The 15,589-nt window shown below is 40.8% G+C and overlaps 2 protein-coding genes across 14 annotated transcripts in view; one reads left to right on the top strand and one right to left on the bottom strand.

The window, feature by feature from the left end:
- The window catches only part of rnf6 (ring finger protein (C3H2C3 type) 6), a 229,097-nt gene that overhangs the window by 95,498 nt on the left and 118,010 nt on the right, over positions 1–15,589 (top strand). For all 10 annotated transcript variants that reach the window (XM_080197366.1, XM_080197372.1, XM_080197368.1 and 7 more), the window contains one exon: positions 873–922. The gene's annotated coding sequence lies outside the window, so the exon portion shown is untranslated. The remainder of the gene's footprint in view (positions 1–872; positions 923–15,589) is intronic.
- The window catches only part of cdk8 (cyclin dependent kinase 8), a 110,465-nt gene that overhangs the window by 53,004 nt on the left and 41,872 nt on the right, over positions 1–15,589 (bottom strand). For 3 of the 4 annotated variants that reach the window (XM_080197385.1, XM_080197386.1, XM_080197387.1), the window contains exons 3-4: positions 7,420–7,530; positions 5,726–5,866 (exon numbers count right to left, since the gene is read on the bottom strand). The exons of the other annotated variant lie outside the window; for it this stretch is intronic. In XM_080197385.1, the coding sequence (XP_080053511.1) occupies positions 5,726–5,866; positions 7,420–7,530 (252 nt within the window). The remainder of the gene's footprint in view (positions 1–5,725; positions 5,867–7,419; positions 7,531–15,589) is intronic. 4 annotated transcript variants of the gene reach the window in all.

The raw sequence follows: 15,589 nt of genomic DNA, 5'->3' as shown, positions 1-15,589 counted from the left end.
ATCTTCTCCCTTCATACTTCCTTTTCAGATAACAATCTAATTTCCTTTGAATGCTTTGAATGAACCTGCCTTCATCACACTCAAGTAGTGCTTTTCAGACCATAAGCTTTATTATCTCATATCGCTTCTACTTATTTGCCTGGGTTACTTACGGGCAACCAACACAGATTTAAAACTCAGGAGTTTGCTGAGCAAATAAGCATATCGATAAAGAAAATGCAGTAGAAGTTATTTGCATGCATTTTCCAAAACCATTTATAAGGTGTTACATTGCAAGCTTGTTAATAAAGCACATGGAATTGGGATTCATCAGCCAATTAAAAATAGGCACAAAGGCAGCTTACTGTAGTAGCCTGGAATGACAGCAAATAATTATGTTGCCCAGGGAGGTATTATAACCATTACTCCTCACATAATAGGGATCCTATGAGCAGTTTTGATAAGGGAAACAGGGAAAACTATTTCAATAGGTTGGAGAACTGGCAACTTGGATTTTGCTATTGGTGATTCTACACTTTACAATAGAATACACAATTGAAGACTTTCACCCAGACTGCAACCTCGATACAGTAAAAGCATCAGCATCTTTCAAAGGGAAAATTTGAAAAGAAAAAGTTAAACATGGAGACAGATGTATTCTATTTTCTTTGTTTAAGAGCATGTATGCTGAAATAGTACTAAGGAAAAAGTTATAAAGTTAAGTACCATTACTGATTTATTTGTAGACTTTATGATTTTCATATTTGAGGGTATGGTTTGGTTAACATGCAAACTTTTACTCAACTAAATGCAAGCAGCACTTCTCCAAGGTTGGACAGTAGTAAGCATCACTGATAAGCTATTGAGATACTTCTAATTTTTGAATTTTACAGGTGTTCTACTATTGTACAGAAATCTCATCCTGCTCTCCCACCTGATACAGGTTTGGAAGGTTTTCAACTTGTATGTATTTCTAAACTGGCTTCATTTCAGCATAGTCTGAAAGACATGCTGGTTAGGTGCATTGGCCATGCTATAATTTTCCCTCAGTGTATCCAAACACAGACACCGGAGTGTGACATGAGGGGATTTTCACAGCAACTGCATTGCAGTGTTAACGTAAGCCTACTTGTGACACCAATAAATAAATAAACATTCAAGGGATATTAAAGATAATCATCTGAATTAGAGATCAATCCAAGAATTCAACCAACATGCATATCAAGACAATGAAGTGATCAGATTCAAAACTAACTTTTCAACTGATACAAAATGAACAAAAATGGAACCAGCCACAGTCATTATTAAATGCCTCTAAAAGTGCCATGTTCCATTAAATTCAGAGGGTAAAAAGACAGGTTAATCAATGGGGGACAAACATTTTTGTCAGTTAACTATTTTTTCTTAATTTTTGTATTTTCTGTTGAACAGATAACAAACAAACATTTAATCCGTGTTTAGCACTGAACATCAGCACTTGGATCAAAGTTAATGTTACTGTTCCTCAACAAATCTCTTGCCTCAGAAGAGCATCTATTTTAACACAAAGGTGATGCTTTCTGTTTTTTGATATTAGCAAACCTTGTAGCAAAACCAAAATTGCAAATAATTTTGGTATGGATCACACTTAAATTGAGTTGAAACAGCCAAAACACAGAAAATCCTTGCAATCAGGTGTGACATCAGTGCAGGTTACATTAGGACACAGGCCCCAAAGTGAAGTGACAGCATACCAACCCACTGTCTCAACAACATCTTGAACAAGTACTTGCAAAAACTGAAGAAACATTCCACAAATGCAGCAATACACATGAAAACAAATGTCCCCATCCCTCCAACTCCTGTTATTATATATGAATAAGTGGAGCTTTATCTATTCATCATTTGAGGCAAAAGTGTGCTCAACCTCCAGATGTTTCAAGATAATAGTAATGAAGGGAAGCCAAATGGCCAAACACGGAAGGAAACAATCAGATATCCAGCAAGTAACAAAAATCTACTTAGAATATGCTGGCTCAAAAGGGATCACAAATTTAACATTCACCAAGAGTGCTATTACTGTAGAAGATTAATTTTCTTCAGCTGTGAATTACCAAGTATTCATTTGGGCAAATCCCAAGTAACTTAATCCACCAGTAGAATGAGACATGTTGCTTTGTGATACAGGTTAAAAGAGCAGGGTTCCAATAGAATGACAAATGATGCCTGTGCGTTACCTTCATTAATATAAACAGATTTTTTGAAAGGGTACAAGAGCAATGCCACAAGAAATTACTGAAATTAAGTCGGTTGCATTTTATTGTAACACAAGACATGTTTTTCCTCTCACCCATATATTGAAGCTCGGAAGAAAATAAGCAACAGATTAATTTAATTAAGGTACAAGCCTGGAAGTTGCTCATAATCAAGGCAAGTCCAAGCATGATAGAAATTTGCTGAAAGGGAAATCCCCATATGAGGTCATGTGGCAAAGAACTTGCATGACACTCAGAGTGCAAATAGACTGCGATGTTTTGTTTTATTAGCGTACAATACCCAAAGAGATGTTTAATGTAATATCTGAGGGGTATCTGAATCTAAAGAGCTTATATAGTTATGGAAAAGTGGCCATCCTTCTGGCCACTCTGTATATACAGTAAGAAGTCTCACAACACCACATTAAAGTCCAAAAGGTTTATTTGGTAGCAAAAGCCACTAGCTTTCGGAGTGCTGCCCCTTCGTCAGGTGAGTGGGATTTCAGTTCACAAACAGGGCATAAAAAGACACAAACTCAATTTACAAAATAATGCTTGGAATGCAAGTCTTTACAGGTAACCGAGTCTTAAAAGGTACAGACAGTGTGAGTGGAGAGAGCGTTAAGCACAGGTTAAAGAGATGTGTATTGTCTCCAGACAGGACAATTGGTGAGATTCTGCAAGCCCAGGCAAGTCGTGGGGGTACAGATAATGTGACATGAATCCAAGATCTGGGTTGAGGCCAACATGGCGATCAGTCTCTGCTCAGCGACTCTGCATTGTCGTGTGTTGTGAAGGCTGCCTTCGAGATCGCTTACCCAAAGATCAGAGGCCGAATGCCCGTGACTGCTGAAGTGTTCCCCAACAGGAAGAGAACACTCTTGCCTGGTGATTGTCAAGTGGTCTTCATTCATCTGTTGTTGGAGCATCTGCACGGTCTCCCCAATTACCATGCCTTGGGACGTCCTTCCCTGCAGCGTATCAGGCAGACAACGTTGGCCGAGTTGCAAGCATACGTACTGTCTACCTGGTGGATAGTGTTCTCAAGTGAGATGATAGCACCTATGTCGATGCTCCAGCACGTCTTGCAGAAATTGCTGTGGCAGGGTTGTGTGGTGTCGTGGTCATTGTTTTTCTGAAGGCTGGGTAGGGGGTAGTCTGCTGCGGACAATGGTCTGTTTGATGACGTGCGGTTGTTTGAAGGCAAGAAGTGGGTGTGTGGGGATGGCCTCGGAGAGATGTTAACGACACATTGAAGGCTCCAGAGAAGATGTCGTAGCTTCTCCGCTTTGGGAAGTACTGGACGACGAAGGGTACTCTGTACGCTGTGTCGCATGTTTGTCTTCTGAGGAGATCAGTGCGGTTTTTCACTGTCTCACGTTGCAACTGTCAATCGATGAGTCGAGCACTATGTCTTGTTCTTACAAGGGGATCTTTCAGAGTCTGGAGATGTCTGTTGTGATCCTCCTCATCTGAGCAGATCCTATGTACACGGAGGGCTTGTAAGTAGGGGCTGTGGCGCGTCGGAACAGCCATGGGGACCAAATTCACACCTCAATATTACAACATCTTCATGCACAGGCTCAATCAAGACTTCTTCACCACACAGGATCTTCAACTGATGCTATACACACAATACACCGATGACATTTTCTTCCTTTGGACTCATGCTGAACAGTCACTGAACCAACTATATGACGACATCCCACCATGGACTATTCTCCAGAATTGGTTGCATTCTTGGACACATGCATCTCCATTAAGGACGGTCACCTCAGCACTTCACTGTACCGCAAGCCCACGGATAACCCCATGAAGCTCCACTTCTCCCACTTCCACCCTAAACACGTTAAAGAAGCCATCCCCTACGGACAAGCCCTCCGTATACACAGGATCTGCTCAGACAAGGAGGATTGCAACAGACACCACCAGACACTGAAAGATACCTCATTAGAACAGGACATGGTACTCGACTCATTGATTGACAGTTCCAATGTACCACAGCAATAAACCGCACGACCTCCTAAGACAAATGCAGGACACAGCGGACAGAGTACCGTTCATCATCCAGTACTCCCCCGGAGCGGAGAAGCTACAACATCTTCTCTGGAGTGTTCCACGTGTCATTGAAGAAGACGAACATCTCGCCAAGGCCATCCCTACACCCCCACTTATTGCCTTCAAACAACCACACAACCTCAAACAGACCATTGTTCGCAGCAAACTACCCAGCCTTCAGGAGAACAGTGAACACGACACCACACAACCCTGCCACAGCAACCTCTGCAAGACGTACCAAATCATCAACACAGATGCCATCATCTCAAATGAGGACACCATCCACCAGGTACATGGTACATACTGCTGCTACTCGGCCAACATTGTCTACCTGATATGCTGCAGGATACATGTTCCACACAAATGAGAACGGCCTCAACCTGGATCTTGGGCTCATGTCACATTATCTGTAACTCCCATGACTTACCTGGGCTTGCATTGTCTGTACCTTTAAGAGTTCATTACCTGTAAAGATTCCCATTCCAGCCATTATTTTGTAAAGTGAGTTTGTGTCTTTATATGCCCTGTTTGTGAACACAACTCCCACTTACTTGACGAAGGAGCAGCGCTCTGAAAGCTAGTGGATTTTACTACCAAATAAATCTGTTGGACTTTAACCTGGTGTTGAGAGACTTCTTACTGCATTTACCCCAGTCCAACGCCAGCATCTACACATCACTCTGTACATGGCATGGAGGATCATTTATATTTTTGAACAAAATAATTCATTTCAACGGGAGCCAGAATTTTTATTAAAAGGAGCAGCCAATCTTGCAAATCAGCCCTAGAAAATCAGCCATCAACTCAGCACCATGAGCAGTCCAAAATGTTGGCTCTTTTGGAGATTACAAAACTTTGCAAGGATCTGCAATGGCAACTCTCTCTGATTTATCATCAGGTTGCATAGGAAGTGGGACGAACAAAAATGGTAGAACTCAAAATGTAAAAAAGTGTTGTGTTTTTTTTTAAGTCACAGTTAAGTGTTAAGATAGGATTGAGAGCAGTATGCCTTGAGCAGTAAATACTCCCCACAGACTCACTTTCTTTTCTAAAGAAGTTTTTTAAACGAATTTCACTTCAGGACAATTATTCCCAATTCCTGTGTATATTTCTATAGACACAATGAAATGTGTTCAAAAGGAAAAGGTAAAATGAAATAAGGGAAAATAGCTTGTTGCGGGGGCGGGGGGGCTAGAATTTAGCCAGCTTTTTTGGCTAAAACTGTAAATATTTCTGGACTATATTTTGCCAAATTACAAAAGGAAACATATTTCAACATCTGTTATTCAGCATGTACTCCAGCTAGACCCCTTATTATGCTATTTCAATTAAGGTGGCTACCTGTCACCCAAGCATCATGATAAAATTATTATTCTCCCCATATCCCATGCTCCCCCTCTATTAACTTGTTAAGCATAGCTAGTCATTTCATGCACCCTCAGTAAATGACTTACCAGATCCCTGTGTAACACCCAGTTAGCATGCAGGTAGTGAATGCCATCTAAAATCTGATACAATAGGGACTTCACCATCCCTCGAGGTAATTGAACTGGTTTCTTGTTTGCTTTAGAAGCTCTGTGAAATTTGATTATGTGCTGAAAAAGGAAAAATGAAACATTTATTGGGAAATGAAAAAATTGGAATTCAGAGATTTGGACCACATTACCAATGAAGTGCATTCGAGAAGTATTTTCTTGGTTATGTGCTGGCACATTTTGAAAATCCCTTACCTTTTCCAGCCTCATTGTTAACTTCAAAAGACAAAATGTATTTTTCCTCAAAACATGCATACAACAAAAAGATTCCTCCATCTGCATCTGCTTCAATTCAAACCCCACCCAAAATGCTTCTTGCATTAAACATTCAGCATATAATATGCAAGCAGTTGAAGGAATGTACTGAGTTAATTGGTCAGAAGTTCAACAAGATTTAACTGACAAAGTTAACATTCAACCAGTTAAGAATGCTATAATGTAATCAATTAGACTTGAGCTTCTGAATTCCTGCTGCAGTGAATCCATGTATAAGATTTCCCAAAGAGCTTAATAAGGCATCCCTTTCTAAAAGAAGTACTCTGAGAGATGGCTCTGAATTGCATTTTATGTACAAAAATGACAAATTAAAAAGGGCTGAAAACATTCAAATAAATATCTGTCATATTATTTATTTAGATTAGATAATTGACACAATATATAAATAGTTTAATGTTTATTTATTAGTGTCACAAGTAGGCTTACAATAACAATGCAATGATGTTACTGTGAAAATCCCTTTGTCGCCACATTCCAGCGTCTGTTTGGGTACACAGAGGGAGAATTTAGCATGATCAATGCACCTAACCAGCACGTCTTTCTGACTGTGGGTGTGCCTAAATTTCTGTACTAATCTGTTCAATCTTCACAGGACCCATTGCGGGTTTAACTTGGATCAGTTCTTAACATTCCTCTTTGAAATATGTGACATATAGCCTGATGAATGAATTTTATTATATAATTGATTAACATATAGAATGTTCATTTGTGGAAAGTGTAATGTGTATTAAGTGTGACCACTGAACAATTACTGAGCATGCAGTGCTAAGAATCAACTCGCCAACATTTGAAAATTCATTGAAATGAAAATAAATTGTGCTAACTATCTAGTATGTATCACACAAGGTTTCACTCAACTCTCTGTTGATTAAAAAGAGCAAGATAACTTCTTTTTGGGAACATCCTTGTAAAACGGTGAAAATAATTATATTAACAATTTATAGTCATCTTCTTGGTTCAATTTTAGTGGGCAGGCAGAATTGAGGAACAGGACATATTGAAACTTGGCTCCTGTCAACCAACTATGCAAGTCTGAAGAAAAAAAGACTGTCAATTCTTTATTTTATTCGGTACCAACAGTATGAAAGTACACATAAAATTGTGTGAAAGCAACCTCAGAATTTAGATTCACTTTTTAGCTATTCAAACACTTACAATAGGTCAGTTTATGATATTCAATGTAATGACACAATTACAGTACCAAATAAATCCATGGTACAATTTTTGGAAATAGATGTTAAAATACAAACATTTCAGGTTAAATTAATTGGTGGCATAAGCAGTGAAATTAGCTAATGTTGCACAAAGTACGAACAGTCCAAAAAGGAAGACCTTACCCAGAGGTCATGTTCAGCATAGTCAAACAAAAGCCACACTTTCCTGTCTGCATGTGACAGAAATACTTTCTGGAGAGCAATGACGTTTGGGTGTTTCAACTCCCGCAGCAACTGTGAAACAAAATATACTGCATTAGAGTTGTGACAACTGAAAATGTAATTCCCATTGTATCAGAGTTAATAGGTCTTAATAATTCAACTTCAACCTCACAATCAAGAAGTTTATTACTAGTTTCATTTGCACTACACACCCTCAGGTTTTACACAAGCGCAGTGCCTCAAAACCAGCAATCTCGGTTTCTAGTCCATGCTGGATTTTGGATTGGGCAGTTCAGGTCAAGTGGTTTGGGCTAGGTTGGGTCAAGTCAGGACAAAGGTCACTCGGACAACGAGTTGGCACACCAGCACATCACCAAGCCAAATGAAGAAGTTATATTACTCGCCTAATAATATTTTTAAGCTGCCATGTGTGAATTTTAGTCATGTCTGGTTTTCAGATCGCCAGATTTGAAACACATGTGGTTTCTAGCATTCTCGCGCACCCAATTTTTTTTTGGCAGAGCTCAAATCCCTTCAAAATTTTAAGACAGGTTGCTTTCAAATGGCCAACGACCAACATTCTGCAGGCTGTTTATTAAAGAATTAAAGAAAATAAAAACCAATTAGAATTTCAGTTCACTTGGAATTCTCCAAAACAATCCAAAGTCCCTGGCCTTTTCTACAAAAAAATTTTGTATTCTTCCTTCTTAATTACTTAATCAACTCACTTTTAAGACAGAATAGTCTCTACCCATTCACGACTTGATCTAAAGCGTTACATGTTCCTAAAATCATTGAGAATTTTAAAACAAATTCTTCCAGTAATCATGTAGAGATTCTGCCTCTTCATCACTAATTTGAAACTATTTGCAAACATCATTCACTCTTCCCTCTCAAGACATGGAACAGAAGTAGGCCTCAAGCTGGTTCTGCATTTAATGAGATCTGGATAGATTTGCAAACCAACTCCATCTATTCATCCTTGTCATATACATCTTAATATCCCAGTTAACAAAAATACGCCAATCTCAAATCTAAAATTCATAACTGTTTTAGATTCAACTGCTGTTTGCAGGGGAGTGCCAAACTTCTATCGCCTTTTGTGTATAAAAACCCTTCCTAATTTCACTCCTGACAGTTCTGGCTCTCAGTCTGAGATAATGTCCACCTGCCACCATCCAGGAAAATAGTTTATTTCCATCTGCCCTATCAATTCTCTTTCTATCACCTTCTAACTAGTCAAATGACCACCTGACATAGTTATACTCATGTAATCACACTTTTCAGATAATATCTCAGGCACCATCAGCACCACCCCTGAATATGTCCTGTCCCACTATCAAAACACAACCTCATGGCTATAGTAAACAATCAGAAAGGAGCTGCCCTGGGAGTCTCCAACATTGATTCTGCACCCTATTAAGATTTCATACCATCAAGACAAACACGAGCAAGGAAACCTCCTACTGATCACCACAAACAATCACATCCCCACCGCTGTCTTCGTCAGCTGATAAAAGAGTACTTGATACTAAACACCATTTGGAGGAAACACACAATACGTGGGAGAACAATCTACTCTTGGTGAGGTATTTCAACATCCATCACCAAGTATGGCTCAGTGGCATCATTACTGACCAAGCCAGCCAGGTCCAAAAGAACATGACTGCGAGACTGGGTTGAGGCAGGTGATGAGGGAAGAACCTAAATGACCTCATTCTCAGCAATCTGCTTGCCACAGATGCATCTGTCCATGACAGTACCAGTAGGAGGTACCAACGTATGGTCTTGTGGAGACCAGATCCCGTCTTCACAATGAGGATGCCCTCATTGTGTTGAGTGGCACGACTACCATGCTGATCCTGAACATATCTAGCAACTCAAGACTGGGTTTCCAGGAGGCTCTGTGGGCTATCAGCAGCAGCAGAATGGTACTCGACCACAACCTGTAACATCATAGCCTGGCATATCCCTCACTCTCCTGTTATCACTGAGCCAAGGGATCAACCCTCCTTCAATGAAGAATGGAAGCAGGCATGTGGGTGTTGGGTCCATTCATTCATTTGAAGAGATGAAAGGACAGCACTGGTATGAGATTTAAATCAGTTTTCTTTTATTGAAAAAAACTTAAAGAAATAACATAACAGAAGCAAAAAAAGTGAGCTTGGAGACTGGCTTCACAGTCAGGCCCTAAGAACTGAATTGAACACACAAACTCTAAAATCAAAAATATATTTCAACCCAGATTTTGCGGATTGTGATGAGGACCGTCAGAGGATACAGTAGCATATAGATTGGTTGAAGACTTGGGCAGAGAGTTTAATCTGGACAAACATGAGGTAATGCATTTTGGAAGGTCTAATACAGATAGGAAAATGTACAGTAAATGGTAGAACCCTTAAGAGTATTGATAGGCAGAGGAATCTGCATGTACAGGTACATGGGTCACTGAAAGTGGCAATGCAGGTGGAGAAGGTAGTCAAGAAGGCATACGGCATGCTTGCCTTCATCAGCTGGGGCACTGAATTTAGAAACCGGCAAGTTGTGTTGCAGCTTTAGTTAGGCCACACTAGGAATGTAGTGTTCAATTATGGTTGCCACACTACCAGGATATGAAGGCTTTGGAGAGAGCACAGAAAAGCTGTACCAGGATGTTACCTGGTATGGAGGGTGTTAGCTATGAGGAGAGGTTGGAGAAACTTGGCTTGTTCTCACTGGAACAGCGGAGGTTGAGGGGCGACCTGATAGAAGTCTACAAGATTATAAGGGGCATGCACAGAGTGGATATTCAGAAGCTTTTTCCCAGGATGGAAAAGTCAATTAGTATACAGCATTAGTTTGAAGTGTGAGGGGCAAGGTTTAAAGGAGATGTACAAGGCAAGTTTTTGTTTTACACAGAGGTTAGTGGGTGCCTGGAACTCGCTGCCAGGGGAGATGGTGGAAGCAGATATGATAGTGACTTTTAAGGGGCATCTTGACAAATACATGAATAGGATGGGAATAGAAGGATATGGTTCCCAGAAGGGTAGAGGATTTTAGTTCAGTCGGGCAGTGTGGTCGGTGCAGGCTTGGAAGGCCAAAAGGCCTGTTCTTGTGCTGTAATTTTCTTTGTTCTAACTCTTATTTTGTTATTGGAAGTGTCATTCACATGCTGTCTCCATCTAGAAAAACAATCCTTGCAGCTGCTATTTATGAGGAACTGTTGTTTGCCTGCATTGTTTATCCTTCAGGAATGCAGTCAATTTTTACCTAACCCATCATGTCTTTTGATTCTACATGTAGTTAAGTTAGCTATAATTGTTCAGCTTAGAGTTGGTTAACCCCTATAGTCGAGCATTTAGGTATAATTGTGCATAGGCAGAAATATCTTGAAATGAACTACAGAACTAAGCAACACCACAACCAACAAATCAGATCCAAGCTCTGCAGTCCTACCACTTCAAGTCACGATTAGTGGTGGAGTCACTCGTGAGGGAGACTTCACCAATATTCTCATCTTCAACAAAGAGGGAGCCAAACACATCTGTGCAAAAGACAAGGCTGAAGCTTTTGGAATAATCAGCCAGAAGTGCCAACTGGGTGATCCAACTTGGCTTCCTCCAGAGGTTTGCAACATCACATTTTCAGCCAAGTCAATTCACTCCACATGATATCAAGAAACAGCTGAAGGTACTGGATACTGCAAAGACTATGGGCATTGATAATAATCCAGTAATAGCACTGAAGACTGGAGCTCCAGAACTTGCTGTGACTGTCAACAAGCTATTTCAGGACAGCTAAATCTACCCAGAATGTGGAAAATTGCTCAGATATGTGCTGTACACAAAAGGCAAATCCAACCTGGCCAATTAGAGACCCAACAGTCCACTCTCAATCATCAGTAAAAACAATGGAATAGGTCATCAACTGTGCTATCATATGTCACTTGCTTAGCAATAACCTGCTCAGAATCACTCAACTCCTGGCTATTATAGGCTAGGTTCAAACACAGAAAAAAGAGTGGCACTCCAGAGGTGCAGTGAGAGAGTAGCTACACATGGCATCACCAGATGACAGAGTAAAACTAGTATCAATGGAGTCAGGGAAGAAAAACTCTTCACTCGATGGGAGTCATACATAACAAAAAGCAAGATGGTCATGGCTGTTAGCAGTCAACTATCTCAGTCCCAGCACATGATTGAATAAGTCTCTCAGGGTAGTATCCCAGGCCAACCATCTTTAACTGCTTCAATAATGACTTTCCTTCCATCATAAGGTCAAAAACGGAGATGTTCGCTGATGGATGCAGCATGTTCAGCACTATTTGCAACTCCCCAGATACTGAAACAGTCTATGTCCAAATGCAGCCAGAGTTGGACAATGTCTAGGCTCAGTGGACTGACATGTGACAAGAAATATTCTCCCAACATGGTGTTGGGACCATCTCTGACAAGAGAGAAGCAAATCATCACCCCTTGACATTCAATGGCACTGCCATCACTGATTTGCATACTATCAATATCCTGGGGGCTGACCAGTGACCAGAAACTAAACTGGACTAGTCATATAAATACTGTGGCTACCAAAGTAGGTGAAAGGCTAGCATCTCTTCAGAACCTGTCCACCATCTACAAGGCAGAAGTCAGGAGTGTGATGAAATACTCTTCACTTGCCCAGATGAGTACAGCACCAACAGCATTCAAGAAGCTGACATCATCCAGGGCAAAGCAGCCCACTAGATTGGCATCCATTCCATAAATATTCACTCTCTCTACATTGGTAGCAGTGTACACATCATCTACAAGATGCACTGCAGGAACTCAAAGTTCCTTAAGAGAGCACCTTACAATTCCACCACCTCTACCATCTAGACGGAGAAAAACAGTAGATGTATGAGAACACCATTACCACCACCACTTGGAAATTCCTCTCCAAGCCACACACAAATCCACACTTGGAAACAGATCATCATTCCTTCAATACTGCTGGCTGAAAATCCAGGAACTCCCTCCCTAGCAACACTGAGGGCGCACCTACACTACATGGACCGCAGCAGCTCAAGACAGCAATTCACCACCACCTTCTCAAAGGCAACAACAGATGAGCAACATAGGTTGGCCTGCCAGAGATGCTCACATTCCAAGAATGAATGAAAAAAATCCTTCCTATAGTGTGGCGTGCAGAACTGCTGGTAGTACTGTAGGTGCAGTCTAACCGTAATGGCTTTGCATAGTTGTAGCATGACTTGTATTTTGCATTCCAGTCCTCTACATATAAAGGCCAGCATTCTATTAGCCTTTTTGATTATTTCTGTATCTTTTCATGACATCTTATTGATCTCTGTACCCAGACTCTTTGGATTCCACTGTTTCTCACTTTTCATCATTTAAGTACCACCACTTTCTACCCTTTTTAGGTCTAATATGAGGCATCTAACATTTATCTACAATGAAATCCCTTTGCCAGTTTGCCCATTCCATCTACATGACTTACAATGCCAGCTATCTTTGCATCATCAACAAATTTGGATATGTCAATTCCTAACCCATAATCTAAGTCATCAATAAATGAGATGAATAGTTAAGGCCCTAAACACTAATCCTTGCAGGATGGCACCAGTCATTTTCTGCCAATTAGAATACCTGCCCATGATCTCTACTGCCAGTCTCCTATCAGCCAATTTCCATGCCTGGAGAGTTCCATGATTTCATGCCGCACAAGAGGTTATTACAGAAGGTCAGGGGGCATGGAGTTGGGGGTAGGTTGTTGGCGTGGATAGGGGATTGGCTGTCAAATAGGAGGCAGAGAGTGGGGGTCAACGGGTGCTATTCGGATTGGCGGTTGGTGACTAGTGGAGTGCCCCAGGGGTCGGTGCTGGGTCCTCAGCTATTTACCATTTACATAGATGATCTGGAGGAGGGAACCGAGTGTATGGTGTCGAAATTTGCTGATGACACCAAGATTGGTGGGACAGCAAATTGTGCGGAGGGTGTGGAAAGTCTGCAGAGGGATCTAGATAGGCTGGGCGAATGGGCCAGGAACTGGCAAATGGAATTTAATGTTGGCAAGTGTGAAGTTGTCCACTTTGGTAGGAATAATGGTAGGAAGGACTATTACTTACATGGCGAAAAACTGCAGTGCGGGGTCCTTGTGCATGAGTCGCAAAAACCCAGCTTGCAGGTGCAGCAGGTGGTCAGGAAGGCGAATGGGATGCTGGCCTTCATAGCGAGGGGGATTGAATATAAAAGTAGGGAGGTCTTGCTGCAACTGTACAGGGCACTGGTGAGGCCGCAGCTGGAGTACTGTGTGCAGTTTTGGTTGCCGCACTTACGCAAGGATATTTTGGCCTTGGAGGGAGTGCAGAGGAGGTTTACTAGGCTGATACCAGAGTTGAGGGGGTTGAACTATGAGGAGAGGCTGAATAAACTAGGCTTGTACTCGTTAGAGTTTAGAAGAATGAGGGGAGATCTCATTGAGACGTATAAGATGATGAATGGGATGGATAGGATAGAGGTGGAGAGGCTCTTCCCGCTCAGAAAGGACAGTAGGACTAGAGGGCACAGCCTCAAGATAAAGGGGGGGCGGTTTAGAACAGAGTTGAGGAGGAACTTCTTCACTCAAAGGGTGGTGAATCTCTGGAATTCTCTGCCCGTTGAAGTGGTGGAGGCTGCCTTGCTAAATATACTTAAGACGCGGGTTGATAGGTTTTTGATAGGCAAGGGGATTAAGGGTTATGGGGAGAGGGCAGGAATGTGGAACTGAGACACGACAGATCAGCCATGATCTTATTGAATGGCGGGGCAGGCTCGAAGGGCTAGATGGCCTACTCCTGCTCCTATTTCTTATGTTCTTATGTAATGATTTTGATGTCCTTTTCAAAGTTCCTTTTCATACTCATTTAATAGCGGATTGTTATTTTACCCATTGTTATTATTAGCATCTTTCCCACTTGCCTGGATCTGCGCTTATTTGCACATTTTTCCTTTAGCTTTGCGTCTCCCATTGCTTTAGTAGTCCATGGCTTTTTTTGGGAAATGGAGTCTCTTAGAGCTATAAAATGGCTCTGTATTACATTAAATTCTTTACAAACACCTCCCACTGATTATGTCATATCATTGTCAGCATTCTGACTAGCATTTAATTTTACTCTGTTTAATTTTGACTGCACATTATATGTAGCTTCAACAAATAACACTACATCTGTATTTTTCCCTTCCACACCAAAGTGACCAAAGTTTTGAGACTTTTCCAAGGTTGTATATGTTGACTGTAGGTCGTAATACTGAGACAAACCTGAAATTAGCAAAACCCACAAAGAAAAACAAATTAATCAGATTAGTTAACACCAGTAAGACTAACATGTTACTCTCCTTCCCTGTATTCCCCCAGCCACTCACATTGTGTTTCACTCACACCAAGTTACCCACAATCCTTTTAGCAATTATACATCCAACAATAATACAAACTCAAAAGAGCTGTTAAGAAAAGCGCAATCATGACCTATAGTATTTTAAATATTTCAATCACAGCTTATCTTTCTTCCATTATCACTTGGCATAAAAAAATTCAAGCAAAGCACCAATTCTGAACTTGTTTACATACAATATACCAAAGTCATTCAATTCAAAAATCGAAGAAATGGAAGGTCTGTATCACCAAAGCCTATTTGTTTAAGGCATACTTGAGGTGCAATGAAACTACACATGCCAGGAAGGTTTCTTTACTTACAGGTTAACTGATTCAGCAAAGTTGAGGATACTTCATTGGATTACACTTCTGAGTTAGAGGTGTGAGAAATGTGCTATGGTTTCTATTCCTGCTCACATTGTTGAGTTGTAGAATTTGTATAATCAATGTAGAATTTGATTATAATATCCTCGTTCATCAAGTATGCTGGCACTAATTTACTGTCTAGTCTCCAACAAAAAAGGACATTTGGGTAAAGACAGAAATTGATGCCAATATTGGGGTAACCATTAAGCTGATGCCAGCATCATCAGTAGAAGTGAGATGAACTTAGGCAAAAAGTTAATTTTAACCACAAATGGGGAAAACTTAGTGGCACAATTCATTAATGATCTTTTAGGTCTGATATTTTGGATGGAGTTCTGACCAGAGCGATGGGACAAATACCCTTGTTTGGCTAATCTTC

This window comes from Carcharhinus amblyrhynchos, chromosome 10 (assembly GCF_965287045.1).
Source record: "Carcharhinus amblyrhynchos chromosome 10, sCarAmb.v2.hapA, whole genome shotgun sequence".
NCBI lineage: Eukaryota > Metazoa > Chordata > Chondrichthyes > Carcharhiniformes > Carcharhinidae > Carcharhinus > Carcharhinus amblyrhynchos.
This window is presented reverse-complemented; position numbering and strand designations above follow the sequence as displayed.